The 12,612-nt window shown below is 35.4% G+C and overlaps 1 protein-coding gene across 2 annotated transcripts in view; it reads left to right on the top strand.

Moving 5' to 3' along the window:
* Nucleotides 1-12,612, top strand: part of UBR2 (ubiquitin protein ligase E3 component n-recognin 2) — a 52,559-nt gene that overhangs the window by 23,444 nt on the left and 16,503 nt on the right. For both annotated transcript variants that reach the window (XM_021392805.1, XM_021392804.1), the window contains exons 15-30: nucleotides 132-315; nucleotides 1,346-1,407; nucleotides 2,178-2,288; nucleotides 3,326-3,391; nucleotides 4,473-4,595; nucleotides 4,971-5,034; nucleotides 5,331-5,455; nucleotides 6,562-6,614; nucleotides 7,106-7,208; nucleotides 7,769-7,817; nucleotides 8,161-8,315; nucleotides 9,113-9,215; nucleotides 9,985-10,094; nucleotides 10,327-10,407; nucleotides 11,187-11,368; nucleotides 12,081-12,280. In XM_021392805.1, the coding sequence (XP_021248480.1) occupies nucleotides 132-315; nucleotides 1,346-1,407; nucleotides 2,178-2,288; nucleotides 3,326-3,391; nucleotides 4,473-4,595; nucleotides 4,971-5,034; nucleotides 5,331-5,455; nucleotides 6,562-6,614; nucleotides 7,106-7,208; nucleotides 7,769-7,817; nucleotides 8,161-8,315; nucleotides 9,113-9,215; nucleotides 9,985-10,094; nucleotides 10,327-10,407; nucleotides 11,187-11,368; nucleotides 12,081-12,280 (1,771 nt within the window). The remainder of the gene's footprint in view (nucleotides 1-131; nucleotides 316-1,345; nucleotides 1,408-2,177; nucleotides 2,289-3,325; nucleotides 3,392-4,472; nucleotides 4,596-4,970; nucleotides 5,035-5,330; nucleotides 5,456-6,561; nucleotides 6,615-7,105; nucleotides 7,209-7,768; nucleotides 7,818-8,160; nucleotides 8,316-9,112; nucleotides 9,216-9,984; nucleotides 10,095-10,326; nucleotides 10,408-11,186; nucleotides 11,369-12,080; nucleotides 12,281-12,612) is intronic.

Here is a 12,612-nt window from a genome sequence, read left to right on the forward strand (position 1 = left end):
TTTGTAGGACTGTTAATACAGATAAAAACCCAAAACCTATTTAAACTTGTCAGATTTCTTGTTGTTTGCTGTGCTATTTGTCAGAGCTCTGCTTTCTTTATAATCTTTGCAAACTGTGCTCACTCTTTTAGGAAAAAGTGTTAATTGAAGCTTACAAGAAATGCCTGGCTGTGTTGATGCAGTGTCATAGTGGCTTCACTGATGGAGAGCAGCCTATTGTTCTCAGTATGTGCGGACATTCAGTTGAGACCATCAGATACTGTGTTTCCCAGGAAAAAGTCAGCATTCATCTCCCAGTTTCTCGTTTACTTGCAGGTATAAACTTGCTTAAAAGTATTTCAGGAAATGGAAAATGTTGCATAAATACAATCTGCTTTTTGCGTGTGTATAAGGAACCACGCAACAGCTGTTGAGAGCCTGAGTAGGGTGTATTTTAGCTATTTTCTAGTAGTTTGATAGCCTGAAGGCAAAATGTTCCCAAGCATTTGAGAAGTTAGTGTCAGGCCTGGGGGAGATTGTCTCCTGCCTCTGTGTTTGTCACTGGTGGGTGTAGGAAGTTACAGCTGCTTTTGTAACTTGCATGGTGCGAAAGAAATGCAACAAAATATGGACTGCAGTTGACTGATTGTTTTCAAATCTGTTTAGCTGTCAGAATGAATAGATGAATCAACAGTCTGTTAGAGAACAGATTTGTCAGGGATGTATCCCCAGAAAATTAAGCACTGTGTTTTTTCTACTTGCATGGGGCCTAACTTGCTAACAGTTGTGTTGTGGGGGGAATATTGTTTTAATCTAAACATATAGTCTAATGGTAATAAAATAAATCCCCAGGTACTGAAGTGAAGTTTTTAAGTAAAATATTACGCAGATTAGAATCTAATAACATTTTATTTTTGAATCTGTAAGCAAACTCTCTTGTAGTTTTAAAGCAAAGCAAACCAGAAAATCCTTACGTATTTATTTTGTCAGAGCCTCATTATAGCTCCGGAGGTATTTTGTAAAATTCTCTTGACAGACAGAAAGGATGAGATATCTGTCGTTGATAACTTGCCCTGATCAACCAAGGATAGTTGGCTGTCACTGAGGGGATGTGGCATGGACAAAAGAAAGGCAAAACTCACTTGCTCTGCAGGTTTTATACAGATACAACTTTCCATAAAGTGAAGGTTTTTTTAATGTTTCTCTTTAGCAAATGGCTGTGTAGTTCCAGAATAATAATTTTACAGATTTGTAATTATGTCCAGAAAATGGTCTGACACTATATTAGGTGATCTTTTTTGACCTTTTGGAATAGTATTAGTTATTGTGTGTAATATATATGCGTCTGTTCTATTTATTCATGTAGGCTTGCATGTTTTGCTGAGTAAAACTGAAGTGGCGTATAAGTTTCCAGAGCTGCTACCCCTGGTATGTAATTAAAGGTAGCATACTCATTAAATGTAATTAATGCTGAAGATGAAATTGCTTAAATAGGTGTAGGATATTATTAAATAAAACAAACGGCTGTTTGGCCATGCATACTGTTTACAAAGACTATCTTTGGTAGATAGTATCTCTCAAGAGATTAATATTTGGATAATCATAACTGGAGCGCAAGCAATCAGCATTGCTCTCTTAAATAATTCAAGACTCTGATGGAAAGCTTGTATTTTGTTCTTCATTCGTTACTTTCTTTATATAGTAGAAATTATTTGTAGAAACCACTGGCAGGACTTGATTTCCTTCTCCTTGGCATGGATTCCAATTTCGTTCCTCAGTTGTTTTCCTTCCTGCATGTACTTACTGATCCCTTTCTTTAATGGAAGGTTAAAAAGAACAAAATAAAGGAGAAATTGTAACTGGCAATGGAAACCTCTTGTCTTTTAACAGAACAAATACTTAATGTTATTGAATTGACAATGTTGATGTTTTAAAATACAAAGCTTACTGTTTTTAAGAATAAACACTAAACCCTTGAGGGGTACTTCTGTGGAGCAAATACTGTGTGAGGCTGGTTAATGTTGGTTAGGTGGATTATAAAAGGCTCATCGAGCCTTTGTAGAACGTACTTTGAATTTACTTCTCTTTTGTATTCCCCAAACATTTAATTATTACAAATATCATCCTTCTTCCTTTCAGTTCCGTTTCCTCTTATATTCTCTAAACATATCAAAATACTGTGTTTTATTTTAACGCAGAGTGAACTTAGCCCACCTATGTTAATAGAACATCCTCTACGATGCTTAGTTCTGTGTGCTCAAGTGCATGCAGGGATGTGGAGGAGAAATGGCTTCTCTCTTGTTAATCAGGTAAGTACACAGTAGCTGTGTAATTAGTGTTTTCTGACAGCTCCCCCAAGATTGATTTCAGACCCCCCAAATCTCTCATTTGTATGTTGATTTTAAATTTCACTTGCATTAACTTCCGTAAGGTTTGTGTGAGGTAGGCGCTTAAATAAATACTTGCATTATTTGAATATTTGTTTTTAAGCCGACCTTTGATGTCTTAGTCAGAAGTTGCTTTTTTTTCTTGTTTCAAGTCTGCTATGGTGCTCAGTGAGCATGGTGCTCTGTGTGTAAAGAAGCTACAAAGTATAACGCAGCTAATGTCCCTTCCCCTTTTTCCTGTGTGCTGCCCAAAAATAACAACAATTAGACCTGTGCATCTTTGATAACGCATTCATTGCTTTCACATAAAAGTGCCTTGAATATTAAAATATACCCCATTCAGATGATTACCCTTTCTAAGGCAACAAGATGCATTAGAACCAACTCTGGGCATCTTGTGTGTCTTTTGTCCCATAAACCCCCATCTTCAATAGATAATTGCAGAGTATGCATGCTGGAAGGTTGAATTAAGCTGCTCTTCTTGCTGATGCTTCTTGCCTCTTAGTCTTAAAACAAACAAACGAAAAACAACAAAAAACAAAGCCTGTTTTTGTAAGGTGATGTCTTTGTCATTATTTCAAGCAAAGGCAGCTCTAGTTGCATACAATTATACCATCACTCAAGTTACTATAGGCACATACCAAATCTGAAATTTCAGCTTCTGAGAGAGGAACAAATCTGTGTTAAATTGCACTGGCTGCCAACATCGTAAAATAAGACGAGTTTAGTTTAGTTACTTTGGCTCCCACAGTCTGGAATTCCTTTCTTTTCTGACTGTGGCTCATATTCAGCCAGCTGTTTTTGGATATTTTCTGATATGAATGGGCATCTATGTGTGGATCAGTAGTTTGGGAAAATAGAGGAGGGCATGCCTAACTATCTGTTCCATGTGATTTTCTAGAATAAAAGTAAATGTACATGAAATATGATGTTTGTAATTATCGTGGGTTTTTTTCCAGATTTATTACTATCATAATGTGAAGTGCAGGAGAGAGATGTTTGACAAGGACATAGTAATGCTTCAGGTAACTATGTGTACCGGTTTGCATTTTATCAAGCATCTTCAGGATTTGAGGGCATTTGTTTATAGCTCTATCAAAAGTTTTTCAAACCATCTTTGGTAATGTAATGAATGTATACATTGCCTCTTCTCCCTCCCTTCTTGCTGTGTTGTAAAATCTCTTCTTGAAGTTCAAATCTGTCAGTCAACTTTATCTCTGACGCAGAGATGTCTGTGTTACTTCTATGCTGAGAGGAACAAAAGTTAAAACCTGCTGCTTGGTGTTCACCTAGAAGCAAAATATTTTCACAAGGCCCTTAAATCTTACTTTAGATGTGGCTCTACCCAATATAATGCATGTATTCTGGTTCGCTTCTGGTTTCTGACATATTTCCCTGAGGCTTGTTCTACCCCTGATTTTTAATTATCCTCAGCATCTGCTTATTTGGGTTGATTTCCTGCGGTTACACTGAAATTATTCTGCCTTAAAAAAGGCAGAATAAACTAAGAGTAAACTAAGAACAAATAAGCGGCTAATTTAGATACTTTGTTTAATAAACAAATAATGTTTTGGAAAGTAGTTTTCAGAAGTGGCAGTAGGTGTGTGTGTGTGTGTGTGGCTACATTAAGACATTTGTATTTTTTCACAGGAAGTTTGGAAAATCTTTTTGAAATCTTCTATTGTTTTGAGAAAGGGAATTTAAAATCTTGTTTTTTAACAACTTATCATGCTGTATAATAAGTGATCATAGATGGTATTTATTATGCCTTCTAAAAGTTGGATCAACAGGAACAGAATAGTAGAGACAAAAACAAATAAAAGTCTTTCTCTGTTTTTTATTTAGATTAGAGATGGAATAATCCTGAATATTTTGCACTTAAATGCTATCAAAAATTATTAATAAATCGTAGCACCCTACATACTCAAACCTGTGCTGTTGCACTATTGGAGTCCTAAAAGAGTAAGTCTAATTAAATCTCCATGCCAAGGGAAGAGAGAGATGAATTTAATTAAGAATATTGTGTCAACTTTGTATATGAATATAAAACACTTTGTAATAACACTCAATCTGTTTTCAGTTTATAATCATGTTCTTCTTTAATAGACAGGTGTGTCTATGATGGATCCAAACCACTTCCTGATGGTAATGCTGAGTCGCTTTGAACTGTATCAGATATTTAGTACTCCAGACTATGGCAAACGATTTAGCACAGAAAATACTAACAAGGTATCTTATGCGCAGACTTTATAGGAAAATCTCTGATTTTGTTTTCAAAAATACATTGAATGCTGTTGTGCTACATCTGTGCAGTTTCTTGATTAAAAAATAGTGAAGTAATTATTTTGATTTAGTTTGGCCAGTTTAAAATATGCATAAACATCATACGCGTAAAAATGATAAATGTCAGAAGCTGCTGCTTGATTTTCACATTGTTCAAGAAGTTTAAGGCAGTTGTGACTACGTTACAGTAGAACGTAAAATGGGGAATACTGAGGGTGAAAAAAGGCAATGTTTTGAAGCACAGAAAGATATTTTTAGCATATGGATTTTTTTAACCTTTACACGAAACATGTAAATTCTTTTTCTTTTTCTTTAATCCAGGATGTTGTTCAGCAAAATAACACTCTTATAGAAGAGATGCTTTACCTCATTATAATGATTGTTGGTAAGTTCAGAATGCATTTAATTCATTTTTTAAGATTTTGTTTAATGGTCTGGAATGACCGTTCTTCGTTATCTCAAATTCAGTTCTACTTTGAGTGCTTTGTAGTTCTTGAAACTAGCTTAGTTTAGCATCATGAATTTTTCATTGCCATAATGAATTTTTGAGTGGAGTAACACAAGGTTTCATGGCAGAGTCTTATTTGCCAGTCTTTTTCTTTAAATGACAAGAGAAGAACAAATAATGTTTAAAAATACTCTAAAATAAAATGAAAAAATACTGTTATTTTGTGTTCCTAGGAGAAAGATTCAGTCCTGGCATAGGACAGGTAAATGCAACAGATGAAATCAAACGAGAGATCATCCATCAGCTGAGCATCAGGCCGATGGCTCACAGTGAATTAGTAAAGGCGTTACCTGAAGATGTGAGTAACTTGGAAGACAAAACAAAGCCTTCGGTTTGATAAGTTTAATTAGTGAAAATTAACTTTTCTACATGAGTTAATGCCGCTTAATGGAAGCATCATGATTATGCAGATTAAAGTTAACGTGAGTACAGATTAACAGTTGTCATAGAGAAGGTAGGAAAACGCTGTAGAAGGAGAAACAGCGTATGAAATAGGCAGGAGCCTGAGATGATCTTCAGCTCTTCTCTTTAATGCTGTTTCTTATCAGGCCATCTGGTCAGCAGTCTCTGCAGTCTGCTGGTAAATCCTAAATAGATGTATGCAGGTGGGTTGCCAGAGCTACCCAGAAATATAAACTCGTATTTTAAAGCTTATCAGTAATTGAAAATACATGAAACCGGACACAGTATGATGACTTGTGAAACATGAATGCTTTATTTGCATGGATAGAAGCGTTTACTTGAGTTCCAGTATGAGTATTTTTGTAAGGATAGCAAAGTGTGATTTTTTTAGAAGATTTTTTAAGCAATCTTTAAACGCGATTTCAGAGAGAAGTCAACATTCAAAAATTATTATTCTTTTACTGCATCAGTACTACTAATTTACGCTAAAATTCACAATTAGTTATGTTTTCAGTCTTAAATACATTTTCCTTGGCCTGTTAACAGCTGTGAATATACGTTGAGGGAAAGGGATAAAACTGTTAAAAAGAACCTTTAGGTGATTTGAGCTGATTTTTTAATCTCCTTTTATGGTTACTTTATCATTTTTCAGTGCCCTATCCTTTTATCTTCTTTTTCATTTTTAAAGGCCTAGAAACTGGAAATAGTGACTATATATTAAGTCACATTGAGTAAGCTGGCTCAGTTTTTTTCTGTTACGTTCTAAGTTTATTTTGACGGGGGAAAAAAAGTAAAAATTCATTATTCTTAAAAGTGTTTTTCGCAGACATGGTATTCCTGACCGTATGTTCATATTTTGTGTTTTAGCGTTCTTGGGAGTGTCATGAATGTGACTTCATTCTACATCTGTTTTCCTCGTTCATCTAGTGCTGTATGTTATTTGAATGTATTTAAATCCAAGAACTGTAGTAACACGCTGTTTTGCATTTTGACTCAATTTAGGAGAACAGAGAGACAGGAATGGAAAGTGTAATTGAAGAAGTGGCTTGTTTCAAGTACGTTTCCCTTTATTCTAATATTTTAGCTTTTAAAATTAAATATTTAAATTGGTGAGAATGAGAGGACGGAAGAAAGGGGGACTGGTGCGTAATGAAAGCAAGAAAAAGACCCATGCTCCTGTGAAATTTAACTCAAAAGGAATATTTATCTATGATGATATAGCAGTCCAGCATGGAAGTCATAAGAGAGATTTCCATATGCACTGCTGAGAATTAGGTTTGAGTATCAGTGGGAACTCGGTACCCAGCTGCTATTTGTCTCATAACAGTCTCTTCATGGAAACTCAGGTTGATTACTATTTGCTAAGTAGTAAGTGAATCTCTTCCTCCCCCCCACCTTGGGCTTTTCCAAGGGCTTTACTGAAGTGCATCATTCTTAATGCTCATTTTAGTGTGCTCATGGAGCAATGCTTTTAGCTCTTTTAGTTATCAGTTATTAACATTTGAGCATGAATGGTTAAGCATGAATTTTACAAATTTCTTGATAGGAAACCTGGATTAACTGGCAGAGGGCTGTATGAATTAAAACCAGAATGTACGAAGAATTTCAATCTGTATTTCTATCACTTCTCAAGGGCAGAGCAATCAAAGGTAATTAATTTCAAGCTTCTGTTTTTCATTTTTCTTTAAATTTCTTCTTTCTTTTTTCTTTTTTTCCAGAAAACTTTGTGAGGAAATCTTATCAACTGCTGCTTTTTAAAAGTTGATTCATTTGAGACTGTCGACAGAATTTGTTTCAGATTTCTCTATCATTAGATGCTTTATCTTATACAGAGCTGCTGAAATCAGTGGGGCTTCAGGAGTTTTGTGTGTGGGTTCCCTTACATCTTGTTAGACTGAAAGTGCTTTAACAGTTTGTATTTTTACTTACCTTTATGGATACTACCATTTTATGATTTCTCTTATGGTTTTTATGCTACTAAAGAATCCAGGCTGGCTCAAGATGAAAGATGAATTTCAAAAATGCAGGCCTTATAAGAGGTTGGTGTGTAGAATGTAATACATACTAAAAAGACATGGAAGCTTGCTCCTTTTATTTAAGGAGAGGGTAAGGAGGAAAGAAAGAGCAACAGTATAACAAAGAAAATAGCAATGCTTTTTTATTGTTATTTCTGAAGGTTTTGAGTAATATTGGCATCACTGTATTTCAGGCTGAAGAAGCACAAAGAAAGCTGAAAAGACAGAACAGAGAAGATACAGGTATTTTTCTTCGAGAGAAGAGGGGAGGAAAGAGAAACACCTGTCAAACTCTGTATTGCCCTGCATAACATGTCTTGGATTAGCCAGATATTGGTGGGAATGTAGCAATTTCCCTTCTATCTTCCTGATTATAGTCAGGAATCTGATCCATGCTAGCTTTTTTTTTCAGCTTTCCTTACACACAAGCAGTATCAAATGTTACAGCCTGCTATCTGTGATACTTTTTATCAAGCAGCTGTATACTATGCAGGGTTAGAATGTTAAGCCTTTGGAACATCAGATATTTGATTTAGGTGTTGCAAATTTAATATGCTGAAATGTGAAACTCATATTTCTTTTTCAGCTCTTCCACCACCAGCATTGCCTCCTTTCTGCCCACTTTTTGCAAGTCTGGTTAATATTCTGCAGTCTGATGTCATGCTGTGCATTATGGGAACGATACTACAGTGGGCAGTAGAACACAATGGCTATGCCTGGTCAGAGTCCATGCTGCAAAGGGTATGCTTCCTTATTTAATACTACGCATACAGTAAAGGAGGAGCGTGTATTTCAGCTCTCTAGGTGGGTTTGTCGATTCAGATTGCTTACTGGCATATCTGGAGTATTAGAGCATTCTGGCAATTTGTTTGTGATGGAAGAAGCGGTTGACTCAGCATTGACAGAGTTTTCCACCAAGGTTTAAGTGTTGTCACTTTAAAATGCAATTGAGGCTACTTTCATGCCAAATAGGGTAATTTGATTTTTATTTCAAGGAAATAATATTTTTTTTTACAGCTTTTCACTGACATAAAGGTTAAGTTAGTATTATTCTGAAGTATTTATCATAGAACCATTAAGGTTGGAAAAGATCTTTAAGATCATCTCGTCCAACCGTCAATACATGTAGAATGTTAGAATAAATGTGGTTTAATAATTTCAAATTTCTGTCAGTTAAATTTTGCATAAGTTTCTGATAATAGCATGCAATTTTTAAGGTGAAAGCTAAGAAATATGAGAAAATACTGAAATTTATCCTAAAGTACTGAGTTCCTCTTGACTAGAAGGAGAGCAAACAGAGACACTAGTGCTATGAGGTGTGTAAATCTGTGAAGTTTCAGGAATTTGCCAACACGCACTGTTAATCCTGTGTAATATAACTTTAGAGCTACATAGATAGAAATAACTTCAAATATGTTCTTATTTATATAATTTTATTGTATTGACTTCCTTGTCTTTTAATGAATTACCTGAACTATGTGAAGAGATTATGTATGCTTTAAAAGAAAAGAGAACTAAACCTGATAATTTTTACCTAGGTTTTGCATTTGATTGGAATGGCACTACAAGATGAAAAACAGCATCTGGAGAATCTCAGTGAGGAGAATGTTGTAACATTTACCTTCACTCAGAAAATATCAAGTATGCCCTTTTCTTCATAAGCAGAGCAAATTTTAAGTGAACGAAAATGCCAGTCCATCCTATTTTCTTCTTCTCTAACAGTATTTATTAAAAGAGTATGGCTGTTAATCTATCAAAAATTGTTTTCAATATTATAAATACACACAAAACAATTCTTAAATTGTACAGGAAAAGTTGACCATGTATATACATACTTCACATATATGTAGCAATGATAGTAGTTTTGATAGCAGCGATACTAAATCCCTTTTTTAGAGAAGAGAAATCCAGAAGTAGAACAATTCCCATGGAATCTAATTTTTAATACAATTGTAGCGTTTTTAACAAAGATTGCTGTCCATGATCAGACACTACTATTGCAAAAGTTGTTGCTGTGTTCTTAATAAATGATTGTTTACTCAATGCTTCTTTGTATCTTCTGAATAGTACCTTTAGATCTATTAAGACATTATACCACTAAAATTCTTCCATTGAAAATTGGTGGGAAATACAATATTGCAAGTTTGACCTAGCAGCTGCCACCTAATAAACATTCAAGGTGTAGGTACAGTGCATTTGGACCTGTAAGTAAAGTTGGTGAACAAGACTTCTAAGACAGTTTCCTCTAACCTCTTGGAGTTCACAGGGTATTAATGAAAATGCTTGGGGGAGTGAAAGTTACGTATTAGTTGAAGGAATTCTTTAGTTGTTGAATATATGCAGGTGTTGGTTGGTTTTTGTTTTCTTTGATAGTAATGAGTGCTGAGTTTGTCATTCTCATTTTTCTCAGGGCCAGGAGAGGCACCCAACAATTCCCCTAGTATACTTGCTATGCTAGAAACACTGCAAAATGCGCCTCATCTGGAAGTGCACAAGGACATGATCAGGTGGATTTTGAAGGTAAATCTGTTTCATATAATTTATGAAAACCACGGAAAGAAGATTGCTGAAACTTTTCTGATTCTACTGCAATGATTTTCTTATTTTCCACGTTGATTTGTTGTAGCTACCTTTTTTCCTTTTTCTGGAATCCAAGACAACACATTATGTGGGCAGTGTTGTAGTATGCACAATTGTTATGTTAATGGCACAATAGTTTGTGAGAGATTTTGTTGTTTTTGTTTTCGTACAGACTTTTAATACTATTAAGAAACTAAGAGAAAGTTCCTCTACGAGTCCTGTGGCTGAGACTGAAGGAACCGTTATGGAGGAGGTAAAGCAAAGCTGTGGCAGATAGCTGATCTGAAACAGGTCTACATTGTGACTAGCAACAGACCGTGTTTCTGATTGCCGTTCTGAATCAAAGATGGAAAACGTCAGAGCTTTCTTCAATTTTAGTTCTGTCTCATGTGTAGATCAAACAAACCTGTTTGTTTGTAAGACCTATTAGGAGAGTTTCAGGTCTATTTTTACCTTGATTTACATACTGTAGCCTCCAAATCCTAGGCAAGTTTACCACTACTTTTTATATTACTGATCACAGCAGTTAGGGGACTCAACTCTTCCTTACGATTTCAGTTTCACTCAAAATTGTTAAAAATACCCAGATATCATTTCTTTTACTATGCAGATCATTCCAGATAAGCTCTGCTGTTTAATTTAGCTGGACATGATGTCCCAGAAACACACGGACCTTAGACGGTAGTGCAATTAAGAATACAGCTAGTGCAGAGGGAGAGCAGCATGAGATGCCTGTCACTTCCCTTTTTATCTTATGAGCGCTCAAGGGGAAGAGAAATACAAAATGTGGTGAAGGGTCGAGGGGGGGACATGCTCTTCTGGATCTGCAGTTCTTTCTGGCATTGAACATAAGCCAAAGAAAAGAAGGCCCCAAAACTTTTTGGTAGACTATTTTGTCTTTTTATGGGACTCTAATTGCTTAGGAGTTAATATAAGTTACATATAGCAGCAGCTAACCTAAGTTGTCCATTTTAACATTGTTTTTTAAATAGCTAACTACTTATTGATACTAATTGAATGTTAATATTTCAGAGTTCACGTGATAAAGACAAAGCTGAGAGGAAGCGAAAAGCTGAGATTGCTAGGCTGCGCAGGGAGAAGATAATGGCCCAGATGTCTGAGATGCAGCGGCACTTCATTAATGAGAACAAAGAACTCTTTCAACAAACTTTGGAGGAGCTAGATACTTCAACTTCTGGAGTGCATGATAATAGGTAATGAAATCTCATCTGATTTTTTTTTTTCACTTTTACGTCATCTTGTGCTATTGTTACTGCTTTAAAAAGTGCTTTTTTTTTAAGGAAGAAAAGGCTTTCTTGGAAAAGTATTCAAAAGGGTTTTAATACTGAGAAAGGAGCAATAAATTGAGCCCTTTCCTCCCACTTACTGGCAAGATGATGGATACATATTTATTCCTCCCTTCTCTCCCATCCTTACAGAGCTTAACATCAACGTGCAAATAATTTTGTTTTACATTAAGTCATCCAGTAGCTTGTTGATAATGCTGAAAGGACTGACACAGTAAATAGGAAACAGCTGATTATATGCATATGAGGATCTGGAAGAAAAATTGCTTGTAGCTGGAAGTACAAATAGAAGCATGTTAATGATTTTGTGGGGAAATGGAGTGATTCCCAGGCAATTAAGATACAGCAATACTGGAGGATCACAAATACAGTTTCTGTGTTGAACTGGAACAGTTAACTTACTAATGAGAGGTTGTACTTTTTTTTTTCTGGAAAGGTATGTTTTTGCATAACTTTTTCTGAAGACATAAAAATCGTTATATATGTGCCAAAACTATGTTTTGTCAGAGAGCATTCACCATAAAGCCAGAATGCATATTAATTGCATTTGAAGCATGATCGAACTGTATATATATTTTTTTCAAATAATGTGCTCACTAATATTCTTTGAATGCTCTAGCCCTGTAATTTCAGATGCAAAACTCACAGCCCTGGGACCAGAGCAAACTAGAGTAGCTGAACACAGACAGGTTGTTATGTGTATATTGTGTCAGGAGGAACAAGAAGTTAAAGTGGACAGCAGAGCTATGGTATTGGCAGCATTCATTCAGAGATCAACTGTGCTGTCTAAAAATAGAAACAGAATTATTCCAGACCCTGGTAAGTAGCATTCATAATCTTCTTTAATGTTAATGAATGTCAGAGTCGCTGTAATGACCATGTTTTCTTTTAACGCAGCAGTGTTGCCTTCTTAACTGTGTAATTGTGAATGACTCCATTGTTAAGTAGTGGCAGAACTCCTGAATTTTAAGTGTGGTAGTAATGTGTCCCAAGTAATAACATGAAATATCTGTGAAACGTCTAAAAGAGTTCTGCCAGCCATTTCTGACAAGTTATTTGTAAATATTAAGAACAATAAACCAAGCTCAGAAATGTTTGTATTTAAGCTAACTTATAACATTATAGGGAAAGGAGTGCTGGTGTATCTTTGT

The sequence above is a fragment of the Numida meleagris genome, chromosome 3 (genome assembly GCF_002078875.1).
Source record: "Numida meleagris isolate 19003 breed g44 Domestic line chromosome 3, NumMel1.0, whole genome shotgun sequence".
Classification (NCBI taxonomy): Eukaryota; Metazoa; Chordata; class Aves; order Galliformes; family Numididae; genus Numida; species Numida meleagris.